General features: G+C 35.3%; 1 protein-coding gene across 4 annotated transcripts in view; it reads left to right on the top strand.

The window, feature by feature from the left end:
- Positions 1 to 21,442, top strand: part of PTBP2 (polypyrimidine tract binding protein 2) — a 77,332-nt gene extending 55,890 nt beyond the window's left edge. The window contains exons 8-13 of one of the 4 annotated variants that reach the window (XM_021705905.1): positions 12,180 to 12,319; positions 13,773 to 13,806; positions 14,225 to 14,317; positions 19,290 to 19,506; positions 19,614 to 19,691; positions 19,870 to 21,442. In XM_021705905.1, coding sequence (XP_021561580.1) covers positions 12,180 to 12,319; positions 13,773 to 13,806; positions 14,225 to 14,317; positions 19,290 to 19,506; positions 19,614 to 19,691; positions 19,870 to 19,999 — 692 coding nt within the window. In that variant the 3' untranslated portion in view covers positions 20,000 to 21,442. Of the gene's footprint in view, positions 1 to 12,164; positions 12,320 to 13,772; positions 13,807 to 14,224; positions 14,318 to 19,289; positions 19,507 to 19,613; positions 19,692 to 19,866 lie in introns of all 4 variants that reach the window. The other 3 variants (XM_021705904.1, XM_008071998.1, XM_008071997.1) reach the window with 3 other exon arrangements.
- The last annotated feature ends 678 nt before the right edge of the window (positions 21,443 to 22,120 follow it).

Genomic DNA, 22,120 nt, shown 5'->3' with positions numbered 1-22,120 from the left:
ACTTCTAAAGTATCCATTGATGTTAAAATATTTATAATTGCAAACAGGTGCAGCACACAGTTTTCATTTATTCGTGAAGGTAAGTTTATAGCCCTTCTAGGACAGTGTTTCTCAAACTTTGGCTGTACTTGGAAGTCACCAGGCCCTACCCTGAACTGAGACTCACTGGGATTGGTTCACAAGCATTCCTGTTTTTTTAAGATCCCAAGATGGTTTTGCTAGAATAGAGTCTAGAATTATTGTTATAGAAGAAAGTTTGTAATTGAACTTACATCATTTAGATCTATGTTACTACAGTATTGTTTAGCTGTTAGACTTTGTTTTTCTTTTCTGTGTTTGTGATGCATAAAATTACAAGTCAACTTATTTTTAAGCGATTTCTGAAAGTTTTGATTTTCTTTGTTACTTTTGAATAGGCCATTCACATGATAGTAGTTACCAATATTTGTTTATTAACGTCTTACCGGAGATTTCATTTATAAACTAATATAATGAATCCCGCATACCTCATGTCTTGGTTCAATAATGCTAATACTTTTTTATCTTCATTTTTAAAATTATATTTTAAAGCAAATCCTTGATATCATGACATGTCTTCTCAAATATTACCATGGTATCTCTAAAATAATTACATTTTTGTACCAAACTGTAATTTTTTTCACACTTACCACAATTAATAATCATTTCTCAATATTATCAAATATATCCAACTGATAATTACAATTTCCCCAATTATCTCAAAATTTTTTTTAGGATTTGATTTGATCAGAGTGGGATCCCATCAAGGTCTTTGTGACTTTTGGTAGTTATGGTTCCTGAGTCTGTAACAGTCTTGTTCCTCTACCCGGTCTCATTTCCACTTACTTAATGAAGAGATCTCGTATCCTGGCTGTTGCTTCATAATGTCAAGTTAACTTGTCTGCTGCATTTTTAATGTAAACTGGTAGTTAGCTCCAGAGGCTTGATAGGATTTAGTATCTTAGAGTCTGTTTGGTTTTTTTTTGTCGTTGTTGTGTTTTTTTAAGCAAGGATGCTTGCATGTATTTCTTGTGTTTCATACTGTGCCTCAGTAGAAGCTTATCATATCTGGCTACCCTACTTGTTGTGGCTTTAGTGATGCTTTAAGCTGGGTTTGGGTGGTGACGCTCCAGTCCTTTCCTTGCTTTTTTCTACTCATGATTTTAGCATCCACTAATGACTGTGACCTTAATTGGTTTCAGTGGGGGCTTGCAAATATTGCTTCCCCCCACTTCCTGCATTTCTTCTTCATTAATTAGTTGAAAATATTTATAAAACTCATCTATTAGAGCTGTCTGTCTTGTAATACAGTTTGCAGGACAGTTAGTTAAATTCATTTGTTTTGCTAATTTTAAGTGTGAAAAGTTGGTGCTGGCTTTTGCTTGTCTTTAGGCAGGTAGGTAAGCTGTTTTCTGAGCAGGCACAGCATAGATTATTCCCAGCATCTGCTTTAAACTTCAGAAGCCCTTGGTTGCTTGTCGGACCTAATAGTCTGAGTGGCTCAAAATGAGGACCTCAACCCTAAGATGAGCAGTCTTATATATTTATGTAACTATTGAATTTGGCCTTGCCCAATGTTCCCCAAAAAGAAAGGGCAAGTGGGTTAAGGACTAAACAGTGCTAATTAAAATGTTGATATCTTTCTCTCAAAAGCAATTTATCCCCATAAAATAAGAAACTACGAAGTATTTATATTTCCTCAGTACATATTAATAGGTTATCATCACTTGCCTCCTATACCTAATTGTGAGGAAAAAAGAATATCCAGGTATGAGCGTCACCTATTTATTCAGTGAAAGGATTAAAAACCCTCAGGTTGTTTTGTTGTTGCTGTACATATGTATTTGTAGTCTGTGTTTTATTCTTTTTGAGTGGGATTTCCTGTGATGTGCCAATTTTTAAAAAATCTTTAGTGAAACATTGTTATATATGTTACATCTCATCACAGTGGTGAGGGGAAAAAAACTCTAAAGCTAAACAAATACGGAAATTAGAATTGTAGCCCTGAGGTAATAGAGCAACCTCCACGTATATATATGTAGGTGATACCTGTTTGGGGTTTTTTTTCCCCTTTTTTTGTATGTGCATGTATTTTTATAAAGCAAGATTTATTGGAGATTTTCAGATATTAAATTATGGGTATTTTAGCATCCTGTAGGGTTTTACTTTTCTCCTAAGATGAATGCTGTTTTTAAGTTTTTGATTACCAAACCAGAAGCCCCAAAGCTCAGAAAGAACAAAAATATTTTGTGATATTTTCATGAGTTAGTAAGGCTACTTTTTGGCTAATGATTGCATTATAAGTCATAAGTAGACTTGAAAAAAAAAAAAAACATGGTATAGAGGTTTTAAAGATGATATGCATACACCAGTTTCTAAGAAGCAGGGTCCTTCTTTATCACGGGTATTGATAAAAGGGACTAGGTTTTTTTTCCTACTACCACAGATCTCCGTAGAAAAATTTGGCTCATCATAATGCCTGGAAAAGACCCCATTGCTGTCGTCGCTAACCTAGGAATAATTAGAGAGTTAATAACTTCAAAGTAGTTACTTAGATTTCGCCCCTATAGTTTAGAGTTTTTCGTGTCATTATTTTGTGGCAAAAAATTTTTTAAAATACTGTAGCTTAGAATGGAATTGTCTCATTTCTAGGAACTAGAAGTTTGTTAAATGCATATGAATATTGATACTAGCTAATCATTACCACAGACTATGTTCCAGGCACTGTTCTTAGCATAGTCTCTGTTATTGCCCCGTCTCACAAATTTGGAAAGTAGGGCATAAATAGTTGACTCAGATTCCCATAACTGGTGAGTGACTGGACCAGTACTCAAAGCAGGTAGCTGGTTCCAAAGTCTGTGCTCCTAACAAAGAGTAAAATAAAATATACTGAAGGTTAACTTGGCCTTCCAGCCTTTCTTCTTTAATCCTGTGGAGTAGTTATCTAGAGTAATGGCATGCGTGTAGTTAACATGGACATCGCATAGTTTAAATTTCCTCTTTTTATCAAACGTTAAAGATGCTTTTTGTTTCCAAGTATATTCAGTGTTTAGCTTGATTATTTTATGATTATAGAACCAAGAGTAATTTGCTCATATACCCATTCAAAATTGTATACATAATAGGGACAGATAGGTAAATCAAAATATAGTAAGCTGACTTTATATTTTTATCTTTCAAAAACAATACATTAAAATTTATATCAGAAATCTTAATTTATGCCTAACTTTGTAATATCATTAATAAAATCAATAAAACTAATTACAACAAAGAACATAATGACTGTAAGATCAAACCAAATAACTCATCTACTGCAGACACATTGAAAGACCCAAATAATCACATACACAAACATGCTAGAAATAGTTCCCAAAGCTATTAAACTACAGAGATTTTAAAGCATATCGCTGAATGTCATCGAAACAGCAAAATGTAAATATATATATATAAATTTAAATCTGTTATTTTACCATGTTCAACATAAATCAGAAATATTTGGCCAGAAGTGAGATGAAAATACTAGTCCAGCTCTCTGTCCATAACTTTGACTACTTCATTTTGACTACTTAAGAAATCAGAAACTGCAGGTGTAGTAGACCTTCTCTGTGTGTGCAGTGTTAGAAAATGCTTTTGAGTTCTTTGGATTATCGAACTGTCCTCTACCTTGCTATTGCTGGAATTTTAAAACGTTAATTTTTAAGTCTTACAATGTCTCTTTTAGAAAAGAAGTTAGAAGAGCTTAGGTAGATAAAATTGTGTATTTGAAAATTTCTACCTCTGGAAAAAATTTTTGCTCTGAGTTACAAATTAATTTGAAGCTTGTCCTGCTTTTTAAATACTATTTGAATGAATGTTTTAAAATCTGGAATGCTTTTTATCTTCTGGGCAAAGGAAGCATGTTTGATGACTGTGGAGTACTTTGAAAGCATTATGGGCTATGGATGTGATAGTAACCTGAGAAAAAATGTGGTTGCATCAGTTCATAGTTGCTTATTGACCACATTCTTAGTTGAATAAACTTTCTACTATGGGACTGCAATGTTAATTCACAAGTCTTTATTATCCAGGGCAGAATTTTCATTTAAAGCTCTTAATAGATGATGACATAGTCTTGCTTAAGTTGATCCACTTTGTTTACCCAGATATTGTTCTCAGTTATAGCTTAAGAGATCTTTGTTTTATATTGAGCTCTCATCATCTTCCCCTTTTTTAGTCTGTCTTATATTTGAGGACCTCTCATATTCATCCTGGAGTTAAATTTTTAAGGCCAGACAGTCTGAATTCTGAAGTAATCAACTCCAGTCTTTGGATAGAAAATTTTCAGCATAAAGAAAGGCTTAAATCAAATAAAACTATAGATTGTGGTTTTTTGTTTTTTTGAGTTGGAGTCTCACTCTGTCGCCCAGACTGGAGTGCAGTGGCCGCTCCAGGCCACCGCAGCCTCGACCTGCTGGGCTCTGGCGATCCTTCCACCTCAGCCTTCCAAGTAGCCGGAATTACAGGCGTGCGCTACCACGCCTGGCTGAGTTTTTGATTTATTGTACAGATGAGGTCTCACTGCACAGGCGGGTCTCGAACCCGTGGGTTCAGGCAATCCACTCACCTCAGCCTCCCAAAGGCGCGGGATTACCGGCTGAGCCACCGAGCCCGGCTTAGATTGTGTTTTTTTAAAAAATGTGTGTTTGAGTTGACAGTTTATGGGTAAAACAAAGAAAAGGCTTCCAAAAAAGTTTATTGCTGATGTTTCTGCGATTAGTAAAATAAAAACTATATTATGTTATGTTTGTTACCATGGTGTAAAATGTACCTCTTTCCAAGGAGGTAAGAATTAATGCAGAAGCTATTTATTAGCAACTCTAAACCACATCAGATACATATAGGACATTTCATTTAGATTCTTTATCTTTTTTGTCTGAGTTTTTTCTAGCTCTATATTTCTATTGCCCTGTAGTTTTTTTTCCTTTTACTGTTCATCTTGATTTTAATTTAAAAGTGGTATCCTCTTTCTCTCTCTGAATCTCCCTTTTGCTCTACTTTCTAGATTTTCTGCTTCCCTTCTTATGTAATTACCACGGACATTTCATATCCCTAAAAGGGTGCTGCCTCACCTGTGTCATCCAGCTTTATCCATGTATTGCATTTTTCGGCAGTCATTTTAACACTGTGTGCTAGGCACCACAGTAACTTGGGAGAGTAACAAGAGTCATATTCTCATAAAGCTTATCTGGTAGAAACAGCAAGCATATGAGTTGTTCTCATTGAAGGCAAACTGAAATATATAATGGAGTTAGTATATTATAGCACATAATTAAATGAGTGATTCATCAACAGAAAGAGAAATTGGGAGGATTTTTTGGGCCAAAACAGAGCATGATTAGATGTGGTATAGTATATGCCATGTTTTAGGGTGGCAAACGTTCAGTTATGAATGATGAATAGGGTAATTGGGAAAATCTAAAAGGTCATAAGGCCAGAGAGAACTATTACAGGACAAGATCTTAGAGCTGATGTAAATTTTGTGCAGGTGTTCTTAGACTCCTTTTGGAGCAGAGTGTGAGCTTCCTACATATTTGTAACCATCCTGTGATATTTTGTGCCAAGTTTTAGGTGTTTGGCTTTCTTTATATTGTCAAAGAGAGGAGGTGGCCTAAGAATTGCTACTGTGAAGGGATCATCAGCTCTTTGTGCATGTGGATAAGAATGACCAGTGTGATTTTAAGAAAGTTGCTGTAGCTCCAGACTTTGTTGGGGATGCAAAAGTGGAGACCAGGAGTACCAGGTCGGCTCTTGGTCTAAGGAGGCTGTTATTGTGAATCTAAATTAGGAGGGATTGTGCAGATGAGAAAATGGGAATGCAAAGGGAGAAATATGGGGGAAATTACATATGCTGGTAATGGGACTTGGCATCTTGTTGATGTGCTTATGAAGCTTGTGGAGGAATCCACTGGACAGTAGGAAGTTCATCCTAGGACTTGGGCAAGAGTTTTGTGGAGCTGCGAATTCAGAGGCTAGAGGTATGATATTTTAAACTTTGGCTTACAATTGTTCAGGTATAAGAGCAGGAGGATTAAAATGTTGAAATTCAACCTTAAGCAGTACATACTTATATTGTGAATAAAACAAAGAAACAAGAAATTGAGGAATTAAATAGTATTCAAATTAGAAGTGACTGCTCAGTCCAGTAGTTTCCATGATTCATGAGAGCGAGTATAAATCACATTACAAGGAGTTAATACTATCAGTGTCATAGGAGAGTGTCTACTGCTTTTTGAAGAAGTGTCATAGAAAAGAAGAAGAAGTGGAATGGAATGGTTTAGGTGTAAAGCAGGACCCAAGGGGATATTTGTAGCAAGTTAGTATGCATAATCGTTAAGAGCATGGGCTTCAAGTCCTTTCAGCTTCCACATTTGTAATGGGCATCATAATAATTCCTATCATCTCAGGTTATTGTGAGGATTAGATGAGTTAATATGTGTAAAGTTGCACAGTGCCTGGCATTTAATGAATGCTGTCTCTATATATTAACGAGTGTTTGCTTTTAAGGCTAGCATAGGTGAATTGACTGTAGTAGATTGGACCAAGAGTGTAATGGAAACATTGGGGCTTGGAAAATACAGAGATGCTTTTTAGAACCATCATGCGACCTACAGCGTTTTTTAAATCAAGTCCACACAGAAATGTAGGTGCAGAGCTGGAACCAGAACTGAAATCATAAGCTTTACACACTTTATTCTTTCTTCTCACCATTTTTAATTTCATGAAAGGGAGAAAGAAGAACAGATTGAAAGGAGAACTTTGAAAAAATTTGAAAGGATTCTGATCTGAATACTGCGAGACACTTGTTGGACTTATAAGGAGGCTGAAAGTGGGATACAGGACTTAACTGGGTTTATGGGACTATTTTGACAGTGGACGAGGAAATCAGCTACAAGTGGGTAACAAAATGTGTAATTAGTCATATGTGTGTTTTCACTATAATACTTGCCAAAGCCAGATGAAAGCATTGACAGAATGTAAGATTGAATTTGTCTGAGTCTGGAATTGTAAAGCATTAAAGGAATAGTAGCAGTTAAGCAGAGTGTTGGATCAAAAGGCTTAAGGTCCCACCTCCGTTCAGTTCACTTCTGTTCTGTAGTACAGACTAGTAACTGCCAGATATCTTGACCAGGGAAAAGAAGAAAAGCCAAAAGAAATCACATGAATGACTTGGGATGGACGTTTTAGAATGGGAAATGGAAGGCTAAAATTCTGCATCCCTCAGAATCATAGATTAAACTTCCACAGTCAGAGAACCTAAGGAGATAATGATGAATAAATGTAATATGAGATCCTAGAACCAAAAAGAGGACATTAGGTGCAAACTAAGGGAATTTGAATAAAGAATAGACTAGTTAATAATATATTGATATCAGTTGATTAGTGATTTCAAATAATTTGACAAAGGTATTTTAATTCTGTAGTTGAAACGGGCAAGGTCAAGGATGCCTTGTGTTTAAGTGAAATAGGACCTGAAGGGAAGAGGGATGCATAATTTATTTCAGTGGAGAAAGGGTTAGTAGTACAGTGTATGAACTAACATGAGAATTTTAAATAATTGCTGAATTACTCAAAATGTCTGGATAGCTTAACTGATAAGGCTCATTTCACATGGAAAAGATCCCTGCAACTCCTTCAGCATATGACAGTTAACAAAACTCTGTTTTATCCTTGTAACAGTCTTGGGAGAAGAACAAGCATTTTTATTCCTCCTTATTAATGTATGTAAACAGTTTTTTCCAGCATATCTGCTGCCTCAGCTAAAGATGTAAATTATTAAAATTATTATTTCTATAGCTGCAAGTAATCTATTAGAGTCAATGTATGTAATGTTTTATATAATTTTTACAAAGGGAACATAGTGAATGTATTGTCTTCTGTTATAACGAAGAACTAACATTTATATGGAAAATTATTTTTTCAGAGCTTGTCATGATATAAAGTGCATCATGAAATATTTTGTAGGTTTTTATATTTGTATTACCATAGGCAACATTTAGAATAAATCTTTAAAAAATTACTGATTGACAAAGTAGTTTTTCAGAGACTAGCATACTGAGAGAAGTTGTGGAAACTGTCCTCAGAGGCTTTCAAAGTCCAATAAAGTCTTAGACTGTTCCAGTTATTTATGATTTTGTAAAAGTGCATAAGAAGTTTTTCTAATTTCTCAGCCCAAGGGAGGAAATAATAGAAGAGACATATTGGTGGCCTTTAGGGCAGGTTTGGCTGCCTCTTATCTCCCAGAGCACTCTTAGATGGCACCACGGAATATGTGAAACAAAGGCTCCTTTGGTCATGATAGATCAGCTGACTTAGGAGCAGAGAATGGCAGAAGTGAGTGGACAAGTCAGGAACCTGTGAATCAGCATTCAGACAGGCAACAGCAGTGGGGCCCACACAGTGAACATTGCACTTGGTGTTAAGATTCTCATCCCATCACCATTACTAGAAAGAGGTAAGTTACATCTTTTTTTTTAAGAGACAGTTCACTGTTGTCCAGGCCAGAATGCAGCGGTGTGGTCATAGCCCACTGCAGCTTTGAGCTCCTGGGCTCAAGTGATCTCCCGCCTCAGCCTCCTGAGTAACTGGTAGTACAGGTACACGCCGCCATGCCCGGATAATTAAGAAAAATTTTTTTTGTGAAGTTGAATTCTTACTACATTGCTCAGCTGGAATTGAATCTATTTTGAGCTCAAAATTTTCTCACTAGAAAATTGATTGTCTTAGAGAACAATATTGTTTACTGAAATATATCAGTCGCTGACTTTTTAAAAGTGTTTCCTGTGAGTCTGCCACACTGAGAAAAAGGGGCTTTTGCCTGGATTCTCAGTTACCATTTTCCATAATAAGGCTTGATGTTCTAAACAATACTGTTCCACTAAGTAATCTTCTTTGTAAAACCAAGACTTCCAGAAAACTATTTTTAAAAGTAATTATGTCCTAAATATTTAAATGTTTATTTAGTATTTTCACAACCTTTGAATGTTTTGGTAAGTAATTATCATTCGTTTGTTTAATTGTATATTGGCCTGGTAGAAATGTATCTTAGAAGAAACAGTTTTTCATAAAAGTGAAATATTAACCTTAGGCTGATATGTTTTAGATCCATATTGAGTTTAAGTAGGTTGATACTTTTGTATATATTTTGTGGATTAGTATTTTTTCTTGAGATGTCAACAGGAAAAAGTGGGTAATAGTTGATTTAGAACTATAAATTTTGAAAGTGTCAGTAGTGTGTAATTTAACTCTTCATCCTTTTAAAAAAATCTCCCAAATATTAACAGCTTTTTTTTTCTTTGAAGTGAGTGAATGCATCTTTTAAATTCCTTATTCTTTTGTGAGGATTTAATGTGTACAAAGCATGTGTATAGATGGTATTGATTTAAAAATGTCTTCCAGAGATGCTTTGGAGTCCTGAGATCTCATGGGGGTCCACAAATCAGAACTGCTTTTACAATAGTACTTCAGAGACTGGTACACAGTGGTGGTTTCCGTATCACTCTTAAGCCTAACAGAATTTGTGAAAGTGTGTTTCTGTGCTTTAAAAAGTTCTTGGTTTTACTTTCTGAAATGATAAGCATTATAACCCAAATAAACAAAAATTCATTGTGGCCCTCAATAATTTTCTCGAGTGAAAAGGAGTCCTGAGACCAAAAAGTTTCAGACTCTTGTCTCTGTGGGATACTGAGTTCAAGACAGTCTAGCTGAGAAGTAGAAGACGGTGGTAAGAGTCAAGAGCTGTACAGAGAAAATACTGTCGATTGGGAGGTTTTTAGATTATTTTAATTTTGGTAATTAATTATAGTTCGTTCCTCATTTAAGTTTTTCTGGCCTAATGGGCCCTGAGAATTGCTGCTTGTCTTTTAGAATTGAAAATTAATCCAGAAATTAAACTGATGTAATATTTTTTCATTATGGGAATAAGCTGGTCAGATAGCTTCACTGGGTTTTTATAGTCTTTATTAAATGAGAATTTGAGGCTTAGTACTGAACTTTTTTCTTCTGCATGCCATGTATTGCGGTTGGTAGTATGTGTGTGTATGTGTGTTTGCGTGTTTGCCATCAACTGAATCTCTTAAAGACCATGGAGTTTAATAGAATTTTAAGTTAATTTTACTACTAGAAGGTAGCTAATTAAAGGCAAGACAACAAGGGGGATGATTTGACAATATAATAACTACATCTGGCTTTTCTGCTGCTGTTAAGTAATTGTATTGTTGTCAACCTTAGTTGAATGTTCTGTTCATTCTGCCAACACTATCTGAAAATACTGAAGGAACAATGCTTAAAAAAACATGTGGGGAGGTCACTTTGCAAGAGGATGCAAGAAATCAGTAACTAAGTATGAGCACATGCCTAGGAATTGGGATTATGTCTTTATAGTTGGCAGCAGTGAACATACCCATTGAGTGTTCAGTGGAGACAACCTGTGATGAGAAATGAGAGCCATAGATGTAACATGGAGACGTTAGCTGTGCAGTAGAACAGTTGGTTGAAAAGCTCCCCACTGGTGTAGCCAAAGAGGCACTGAAGATACTGCACATTAGTAGACAATAGACATGAAATTCTCCATTTTAAAATTAGATTCTCATTTCTGGGATTTACTTTAAAATAAAATGGGTAAGTGGATGAAACAAAATTGGCCATGAGTTGAGAATTGTTCAGCCTGAGTGGTTGGTACGTGGGAGTTCATTATTCTAGTCTCCTTACTTTTGTGTATGTTGGAAGTTTTCCAAAATAAAAAGAACACTGATGAAACAAGAAAAAAAGACAATCCTAAAAAGTGGTATGGCTAAAAAGCAGTAAAATACGCTTATCCAGAGCAAGAGTACCAAATGAGAAATGTGTCATTCCACCAGTGGAGTGTTCAGAGAGAAGAGATGAAGGAGAAATTGGAACTCAAAGGAGATGAGAAGGAAAAGTTCTGTAAGTAAAAGCTTAGATAAATAATACGCATCTTAGAGAATACTACAGACTGCCGTTGAAGGGTCATAGTTTCTATCCAGTAAAAAGTTTAAAAAACCTGATTAAAAGAATAAGAGCTCTGAAACCAAAGGCAACGGCAGATCCTATGGAGGCACAGAAAGGCTGAAAGGAAAGAAGAAATCAAATGTGAACTTACGGAACGACAGTGGTGAGGGCCAGTTCTACCCAGGTATGTCTCGAAGCCAGCTTCATTTAGTTGGGGCATTTGTTCCTTTATCATGGGAAAGTATGAAAGAGCATATTCATTTCTTCAGTGAACTATTATTTATTGAGAAGTAGGTTGGTATTTAAAAATTTAAGGGATGAAATATTCTGAGTTCTTTGGTAATTGAAAAGTAGGTGAAGGGTGTCAAGACAGAAGGGAATTCTGTCTAAAATGACTGAAGATACGGTGACTTGAAGATAATAGGACAGCAGGAGGACTGGAAACAAAAAGAATAGAAATAAGGCCATGGAAAAACAGGTTGGCAAAGGATTGGAAGACACTGGAACAGAGTCTGTTACATGGTGATGGTTTCTCATTCTTTCTACTGGGAAGGTTTGTTGGAGAAGCTGTGTTCGTTATAAATTACTCAAGTGTAGAATTAAGGCTAAGGTTTTCTGTAGGTTATTTGCATGAATTAAATAGTGCTGTTTAGGGTAATTTTCTATAAGAACTGAAGGACTTTGTTTCATAAGCTACAATCATTTGTGTGATTTCAAGTATGAGTTATGAAGAAAATAGCACTTGTAGAAAAAAAGTATGAATTACCAGTATGTTGGTGGTGATAGTTTTTACATTTGGCTTCGCACTATAAGCCATAGAATGAATTTGCCAAATCTGTGACTTGGAAATGTATTCTTTATGCTTTGTTTGCTTTTCTATAGGAAACACGGAGTATTGTGTATTTAATTTTTACGTAACACAGGTATGTACCTCAGTTCAAGTAATTAAGGCTTTGTTGTTGGAATCGTCGTTTTTCTCTAGCTACTGCACATCAACAGACAGTTGTAAACATTCATAAAAATTAACTTTCAGGAACCATTTGGAATGGTCAGCCGTAGCCACGCAGCCATCTTACTGCAGTTGGCTTTTGTTAACGACTTGTGTGTGTTTCGTAAAATATGCTTTGTTTTAAAATCAGGGCTTCCTGTTGCAGCTGTTCCAGGAGCTCTGAGCCCTCTGGCTATTCCCAATGCTGCCGCTGCCGCTGCTGCAGCCGCCGCTGGCCGAGTGGGCATGCCTGGCGTCTCCGCTGGTGGCAACACCGTCCTGTTGGTTAGCAATTTAAACGAAGAGGTCAGTACAAGGACTGCCCCTGTGTGTTCTTCAGCACCATTTCACTCGTGAAAGTTTTTCATGTTTATTTCATTTTGCACTTGCCTTTCTTTTTATGTACATTCATTAGTCAAAGTATTTTCTGTATGTTTCTACTTCTAAATAAAATCTACGTACTTGTTTGGTAATACTTTATTTCCTTAGACAGTTGTATCTCTGTATCTATATTTATGTATATTTTTTAACCTAGTTACCTATTTTTCCTAAGAAAAATATGGTGAAGTACTGTAGTTTGGCTTTTGATCTTTTTGTTGTTCTCAAAGGCAAATGTGATCTACTTTGCAAATTTAACTGTAAAACAATTTTGCTCTTTGCCTTTTCTAATTATTTGCTTGTTCATTTCATGCTTATGTGTCATTGCATTTTTTTTAAATCTTATTTTATGTGAACTACTCTAATACATTTTTCTTTGAAGGTTCTTCCAAAGATCTTGACGAGGCAGTCTTCCAGTCTTTCTTAGTAATTTTTTCTTTGCAGTTATTAGTCATTGTCTTCTAAAAATATTTTTCAACTTTATCCCCCCCCCTTGTTAAATAAAATTTATTGCTAAGTTATTTTCTTTAGTTGTACATTTTATGTCTGGTATATTTTATTTTGAATGCTATGAAAGCTGGTATGAAATGTGGGAAGCTCAATGTATCAGTTTATGACGTCTAATTTGAATATTTGTTTCATTTTTAATTGGCCTCTGTTAATGTGAACATAAAGCTTATTTTATCATTTAATACTATTTTATCATTCACAGTTCTGCATGCTAAAATGTTTGAATCAGAGTGCCTTTGTTTTGTTTTAAGACTTTTGCCTGCATTTCATAACCAGCCATGCTTATGCAGTTAAAAGTTTGAAGGTTAAAGTTCTGTGCATGCTTCCCTTCCCTATGTTGAGATGAAATGCTGTAATTTACTCTTGGATATAGATGTACTTTACCCATATTTGTCTTGGATGACTACACTTTATTCAGTTTTTCTTGTACAGTACATAAACCAACCATTTTCTGACCAAATTCCTGCATTTCCTATGTACTGACCTATATTTTATTTTTTTTTTGTTCCCCAATTCCTTATTTTTTTCTTCTGCATTGCTGTTTCCCTTCCCCATTTCATCCTTTTCCCTGTGTGTTCACCCTTCCCTTTCCTTGTCTTTTCCCAAATGCCCATCCCTTCCCTGTCTTATCCTTTATTTTCCTTGTCCTTGTCTTCATTCCCTGTCTCCATTCCCTATGTTCATGCTTCTGTGCTTGAACAAATGTTCCTCGGACCAACTTGCCCCAATTAACCGCCTTGAACCATGATCCATGACCACCTCACCATTCTGCGGGATCCACCCTTCGTTATGGATGATCTGTTCATCTCCGCTCTTCCTCGACTCTTCTCTCTTCTTGTCTTACGCTGCTTGCTCTTCTCTCCTTCTAAAGATGGTTACGCCCCAAAGTCTGTTTACCCTCTTCGGTATGTTATTGTTAGCACTATACTTTTATTATTGATTTGATTTTTGTTTTACCTTAATTCTTATTTGTAGCTAGCACTTTGGCTTAAAGTTGAATAGTAAATCTTTTGCTATTTTTCTTTGCTATTTAAAACTCTCCATAGACACAAAATTTGTTTTAATGCATGCTGATTTATTTTGCATGGTCTTTAATTTAATATCATTCACATAGCTTTGAGGGTTTATCAAAAATTATTCTTTTCAAAATTCACTGTTCAAAATCTTGATCTCCTTTATTCATTTGTGAGAATGATGAGATTGAATGAGTGATCATGTTGATGTCTGAATGTTTCATTGATATGTCAGAAAGATAATCTTTAGCTGATTTGCATGTAAAATTAATTCCATTTTTGGATTACCTCTCTGTGACTCCAAAAAAAGGTGTTTATGGAGATGTGCAGCGTGTGAAGATTTTGTACAATAAGAAGGACAGTGCTCTGATACAGATGGCTGATGGAAACCAGTCACAGCTTGGTAAGCGTAAACTCAGAGTTACCTGTGCAGCTTCTATTCTGATTGCAAATGTGGAATGTAAATCGGACTAAAATTACCCCTTCACACTAGTAGGAAACCATTTGTTTTTCTAATGGCTAGGGCTCAGAATGTCATTTCAGTTTTCATATTGTGAAAACAATGTGAAGTGAATAGTTGCATGTGATGAACATATTTGTATTTTTCTGCTATCATCCTACCGTTTCTTAAATACAGTCTTAATGGGAGAGGGTTTTAGCTCCAAAATTCCAGTAACAATTTCACATGAGAATTATGGCGCTTATATTAAAGATCTTTCCTTTGTCTTTTCCTACCTGCTAGCTGTTCATAAAGTCCATAGACTCCTAGTTAATGCCATGTTATTTTAATTCTTTTAAAGTTATTTATTATAAGTATTTGGCTAGAATTAGTGCTGAAAAGAGTCACATGGAAACGTCTTTGCGGTCTTACAAAGTGAAAAGCCTGGATCAAAAACGCTGTTAAACCCTTGGTGAATCTTGAAATGTCCTTCAGTCAAGTTGACACTTAGGTCATTACATAGATAAATGATGGATTTTAGCTTAACTTCTGTCTCATTTGACTTAATATACAAAGTCAGATCACATAGATCTTATAATGCAGCTGTATACTCAAACTTCCAGTGATTGTACATTAATATTGTCACAAAAGTTTTGACTTAACTAGTAACATGATTTATAATTTTTGAACTCTATGTAGTGGTAAATAATTTATTTTTTAGTATTGCTACTAGGTAGAATTTACTACGTTGAAATGTGTAACCATCAGTGTCTTTAACATACACACACACAAAATTAGGGTGTGCTAGTGAGAAAAATAAAAAAAAATTTGTTTCTGGACTCTGTTGCCACTGTTTTTGGTTTTCATGGGACTTCGTTTGGAAATGCTGCTTGATATTACAGGCAGGTATGTTAATGCTTGAGAAGCAGCATGGGAAAAGATAACAATGAGGGAAATGGAGCAAGACAGTAATGTTTAAATATGAATGAGGTTGTTGCAAGTCTTACAGGCCATGTTAAGTCATTTCACACTTGCTTTAAAGTTTGCAGACATTAAAATGCTTCTTTGATAAACTTTTCACCATAAGCTTATTTAACTGATTCAGTATTTTTTAAAATTGCATATTTTAAGAATAATATAATCTGTAAGTTTCAGTTTTTAAAAATAGTGTACTGATCCCTAAAGATTAAAATAAATTCTAACAAAATGCCAAAGAGGAGTTCCTTCATGGAAAAATAATTGTCTAATTTCTCCAACTCATGTTTTCAAGAACTACTTTTAAAAAATGCATCTGTTTTTTAATATATAGCTGCCATCTCAAAAGTAGTTAGTTCTTGTTCATAACAAACCTTTACCCACTGAATTATATTCATCAAAGAGTTCTGTAAAGTGAGCGGAAATCGTATTACTTTGGTATTAGGCTATGTGAGCAATGTTTATGTGTATATATTGACTTTTAACTCCACTGCCCTGCAAAATTAGCAGTCAGTCATGCTTTGGAGTCATTGCTGGTCTCATAAAAGAGAGGTCTCGAGATTTTCCCCCCAAAAAAACAAGGGAAGAAGGGAAGAACAGCAGATGATATAGTGGAAAATAAGAAGAAATTAAAAGTTAGTATTGAATCACCTCCTGATGAATCAGTAATCATGACAAATGTAAAGGGATAAGCTTATCAATTAAAGATTGTCAGGTTTGATTTTTTTTTAAAGTGTACCTTTATGCTTTTTCAAGAGACATGTAAAGCATGAGGGTATGGAAGGATTGAAAACAAAGGCATATGAAGAGATATAATGGGCAAATAGTAAGCAAAAGAAAACTTAACATGGCTTTATTAATTTAAGACAAGGAGTGTCGATAAAAATTGAGCTTACCTGGAATATACAACAGTCTATGTATACTATACGTGTGCCTAGTAAAATGACCTCAAAACATGTAAATAATAAATGGATAGACTGTAGGCAGAGTTGAGCATATCAAAATTGTACTGGTGGATTTCAATGTACCTATCAGAATTATATGTCAAGCTGGTCAAAAAAGAGGAAATCGTCAAAGATACAAATGATACAACACAGTTATCTGAGAGAATTATGTCTCCAGTACTGCTTTTAAGTACATAGGGAACATTTTTTAATCACATAGTAAACAATAAAGTAAGCTTCAACTAATTTCAAGGAATTTGTGTCGCACAGACCTCATCATCTGATATACTGCTTAAAGTACTGTGTACAAATTACTTGTGTGTGATCCAGTGAAAGAGGTGTTTTGACAAAGTTTTAACATTAAGAATGCCAGTATTAGTAAAGACCAGTCGAGAAGTCAGTGGTATAGAAGACAAACACGTGACATAAAAGACTGATATAATAAAATAGACAAACACATGTGAAGATTGATTTAAAAAGGAGAATACAGCCTGGGCAACATAGCATGGCCTTGTCTCTACAAAAAAAAAAAAAAAAAGGAAAAATTAGCCAGTGGTGGTGTGTGCCTAGTTTCAGCTTCTTGTGAGACTAGGGTGGGAGGATCACCTGAGCCCAGGAGGTTGAGGCTGCAGTGAGCCAAAATGGTGCCATTGTACTCCAGCTTGGGCAACAACTCAAAAACAAAAAAAAAAAGCGACACAAGTAATATTTTGAATTAATAAAGAGAACTATATACAAAGCTCCAGTTCCATGATATATATAAGCACCTTTCTGTCGTTTAAGTTTTATTATTCATTAATATCTTCTTCAGAGATGGATTAAGGAAAAGCTGAAAAGTTATATCCAGCCAAAAATGCCATTTCTTCTGTGTAACGTTCACCTTTTTCCTCCTATAATATTGCTTTGTCTGTTTGTCATATTTGTTTGAAAAGAATACTTCAAAGTATAAGACTCCCATTGTTTAACACTTGATCCACTCAAGATTAGTAATTCAGATAATTTTTTCCTGTTTTGTTTAATCATTGTGTACCTCAGTTTTTTACAATGTTCTTCTTTTTTTGAGTCAGAGTCTCGGTCTGCCGCTCAACCTCCTGGGTTCAGTGATCCTCCTGCCTCAGCCTCTTGAGTAGCTGGGACTACAACAGGCACACACCCAGCTAATTATTATTATTATATTTTTTTTGTAGAGATGAGGTCTCACTATGTTGTCTAGGCTGATCTCAAACTCCTGGGCTCAAGTGATCCTCCCACCTTGGCCTCCTAAAGTGCTGTGATTATAGGTGTGAGCACTGTGCCCGGCCACTTTTTTTTCTTTTTTAACTTAATAACTCTGGTGTTCTAATTGTCTCTCCCCTCCCCCTTTAGTGCACCTTCAGGTTTGTTTGTCAGCAGTCAGCTAATTAGAACCTCTCTTGCTACCTGGTTCCTTCCTGAAGTAGCTGTCTGGTTGTTTATTTTAATCTCATTCCTCATCCATCTCTCCTATATGCAGTTACTGTACCTTGAACTTTTTATTGTTTTCTTATTCCTACCCTATATTTTCTCAAAGCTCAGCTATTTGTGTATTTTTTTCATTTAGGCAGCTTTCTTTTGACAACCTTTATACCACTTCATTCCCCAAATTCACACCTTATTGTACATTTTGTCTGCGATAGTAGCACTTTATTATAAACAAAAGTTTTTCACTCAAAACAATGGATTACAGAACTTTAAAATTTGGTGGGTTTCATTATAAAAGGATCCTATGTTCCATTAATGTAAATAAGAGTTGGTGAAATGCTATATATTTAGCGTGAGAGAAGATTTAGGTGTGAGAGAAGATTATTTTCAGTTAGCCTTGCTTACAAGCTGAGAGAACTGTTAAAAACTCTGCAGTGACAGTCAGGAAGAGTTAAACTTGTTTTTACAAATTTGTGATTGGTTTATTTTATGCATGTGAGTATGACAGGTTTTGTGGATTTAATGAATTCTTGGTAGACTCTCTTTGAGAATAGAGCTTCTGATTTCAGTTCCTTGCTCTCCCACACTGTCTTTACCCCTCTGCTGTTAATACTTTATTACTTTAATCCAGCTTGATTGTAGTAATTTAGACCTGAGGTTTAGCCAAAGTGTATGGGGTATTAGAAGCCATCTTTTTTATTGTGACTGGTGCATAAAACACATAACCGTTCCTACTGTCAGACCAGTTCATTGGTTAAAAATAACGTAACAACTACCTCAAGAAATAGTCTTGTGTGCTGCAGTAGGGACAGTGGTTCGGACTTTGGAATGTTTGCATTCTCCTAATTGAACGTCCCAAATCTGAAAATTCAGAATCTGATATGCTCCAGAGCATCATGTTGGTACTCAGAGCATCATGTTGGTACTCAGGAAGTTTTGGATTTTAGGGCATTTCAAATTTGAATTTTCAGGTTGGGGTATAAGGATCAGACTGTGAAAGGTACAAACTGTGTTAAAGAATGAGGTTAGACTTTACCCCTAAGGGTTTTAAGTAGGTAATGAGATGACTGGATTTGTAATTTGCAAAGGTCATCAAGCTGCTGTGTAAAATTGAATTGGAAAAAAGTAGAGGAATATCCAACAGGAAGACAAATGAGAAGGCTGAGTTATCCAGATAAAAAATAATGGCAGTGAAAAGTGGTGAAATGGAAAGAACATGAAATTGAGAAATAATTCCAAAGGAGGATATCATAATACTTAGCAATTAGAGTGTGGAGCAGCAGGGAGAAAAAGATGGGGATGACAGTGGAGTCTCTTTCTTGGGTAGTTAAGTTACATGACTTGTCAGCAGGATGCTTGAGGAAAGTAGATAGTCATAATCTGGATTTCATTGTATGAAAGAAGCTGGGTTTCTTGCCAAAATGCCTTGTCTCTAGTACACATGAAAATAGAATTGAAGTTTTGTTCAAAATTTACTTTCAAGTAATAAGAAAATTCATATTTTAAACCATTTAAAAATATTACTTTTCTTTTGAATTCTGATGCTATTTGTTAATAAATATTGTTTCTTTTTATAGCTATGAACCACCTTAATGGGCAGAAAATGTATGGAAAAATTATTCGTGTTACTCTCTCTAAACATCAGACTGTACAACTACCTCGAGAGGGGCTTGATGACCAAGGGCTTACAAAAGATTTTGGCAATTCCCCATTGCATCGTTTTAAGAAACCTGGATCCAAAAATTTTCAGAACATTTTCCCTCCTTCTGCAACCCTTCACCTGTCTAATATCCCGTAAGTATTTAAGCTGGCGTTTATTAAGGATATACGTTTTGTTTAATAACATGTAAAATGTTTTCCTAATCATTACCTTTCTTCCCGTCCTATGTTTATGTTCCTAGTCCTTCAGTAGCAGAAGAGGACCTGCGAACACTGTTTGCCAACACTGGGGGTACTGTGAAAGCCTTCAAGTTTTTTCAGTAAGCAAGCTTCCTTGTCTTTACATAGTGACGTGAGAGAAGTAAGCATTTTCTCCAAATAGTTTCTATTCTTTTTGTTGACAGAGACTTTTTATCCTGGAATGGGCATAACTTAAGTATGTAGTAAGTCTTTTCTGATTTTTATGAAGTATCTAATCTCATGATTTTGTTTCAGAAGAGATCACAAAATGGCTCTTCTTCAGATGGCGACCGTGGAGGAAGCCATCCAGGCCTTGATTGACCTTCATAATTACAACCTGGGCGAAAACCACCATCTGAGAGTATCTTTCTCCAAGTCAACAATTTAAAAGGGGAGACAAAGAGTGGGGTGAATCACATTGTTCAGTGTCATCACCTATTGACTGTTCAGAAAAGTGGGGACCAGAGTTTGATTTTTTGTTTGTTTTTTTTTCCATGCTGTTATCATTCCTTGGTTCTAAAATGAAATGGCATATGTAAAGGCAGAGATGTTAACTGCTGTATTTCATCTGTTCTATAGTGAAGCCATTTTTATTGTCTGTTTAAAATTTCAGTTTAATTTTGCTTTCTTTTTTCAACTTAGTTGACATACGTGCCTTAAAAAGGAAAACTAGTGTTGCTACCGTGCATTTACTAGAAAAATGGAATTGGTTGTCTAGGGCACATTGTTACATGGGATTAAAATATGTTTAGGCAGGGGTGTGTAAAAAGGTTAAGTTTTTGTTTCTCCTGCTTGGAACTTATTTTGGATTATTGGCTTGTCACATTTTTTTCTATTTAATCAAATAAGATGGCATTATATTGAAAGAATAAAGCAGCATTTTTAGTTTTTACTACCTTAGGCTTTATTGCTTTAAAGAAAACATTGGCCTTTGTATCACAATTCTGGTCTAGATTCAGTTATGAATGTAGGCATTAGTTAAAATTAACAAGATGCAGAGTATTAATTTCTTAAGACAACAAAGTGATTTCTGTAAGTTTGAGCCCTATGTGGAACGCATTGTGGAACCTTAACCTTTTTGTACACACTCTTGTGGGACGTATCATATAAATGTCAGCACTAAGTAATGTCTTGTTTGTGGCTGAATATTTTTCGTAGATGTTTTTGAAGTTGACATGACTTATGTGCATTTAAATATATATTGCCATCCTTAGTTTGTAATTAAGATTTGGAATATGGTTGTGGATTTCTGAGCATGTGCAGACTGGTCTAGCTAGTTCAGGAACTGGTGCATGTATTTTTCAAAGATAAAAGAAAGTGTACTGCAAAAATTTGCAGGAAGATTAATTTTGTGGCAGTTTCCTAAAACTGACAACCAGGTGGGACCAAAGTTTATGTGCCTTTAGTCTTAATTTACCTTGCATTGTAATATTCAGTTTTAATAAATCCTCAAAATATTTTGTATTTAGGAATAGATCTGACTTTAATAAAAACATGGCTCAGAATCTACAGGTCAAATTAATTTGAACAGTTCTTGTCAATCTGAATTGCTGATTCTGTTTAAATGACCAATACTTTTTGAAATTGATGTACTTAGTTTCAAGATTCATAGATTCTGTTATCTATGTAGACAGAATGGTCATGTATATTTTCTATTAGTTGAGTTTTTACATCTTTAGAAATGTAAAATTCAGTATAGTTTGAAAGCGGCACAATTAAAAATTAATTTTCTAACAAAGTCGGGAGGTTTGATGGTGGTTTACTTTCACTCTGTGTGTACCTGCCTGCCTCTGTAGCATGCTCAATAAACACTCTGTAGCTCTGTACTCACCTTTCTGTCTCTCTCTGCTGCCTTTTCTCTCTACTCTTCTTTGTTTTCACTCCACTGTGCTTCTGAATTCATGTTTATTCTCTGCCAGGGTGGGAAAGGAGTAATAAGACCACAATTCTATGGCTTTATACCAGAAATAAATCTAGATGCTGTGAAAATATGCCAGCTGGTTTTTTTAATCCAAAAGATGGCAACTACTTTTCAGGAAGACACATATTAAACATTTCCCACCCTGTTATAATCTACTGCTTTAAAGACATGACTTTTACTGTAGCTTGTTAATTCTCTTTCTCTCTTTTTTTGTTGTTTTTTTCCAGTAGATTTATGCACTAATTGATCTTTTGGATTTGCCATGCTCTCTTGCTGCAGTTTCATCTTTCATCTTTTGTGTCTGCTAAAGATTTCCTACTAATCTTAGGCTACCTTGTGAGTTACTGAAGAATACTTGATGTTATTGGGAAGAAGGTGTAGCATGACATCTGCCTTTGCCTTGGGTGGGAAGGACGACATGTTTGTATTTAGGTCTTTATAAACATAATGGTGGTTTGCATTTAGCAACTGAAGATGTTACTACTTTCACTTTTTAAACAGTTATGGTTGAGGGCTGCTTATAGTATTCAAAATATTTGGGGTCACTTTCTCAATAGGCCTATTGGTGTCAGATAACTTCAGAGTCAC

This window comes from Carlito syrichta, unplaced genomic scaffold, assembly GCF_000164805.1.
Source record: "Carlito syrichta isolate Samal-C Ts95f unplaced genomic scaffold, Tarsius_syrichta-2.0.1 Scaffold314804, whole genome shotgun sequence".
NCBI lineage: Eukaryota > Metazoa > Chordata > Mammalia > Primates > Tarsiidae > Carlito > Carlito syrichta.
This window is presented reverse-complemented; position numbering and strand designations above follow the sequence as displayed.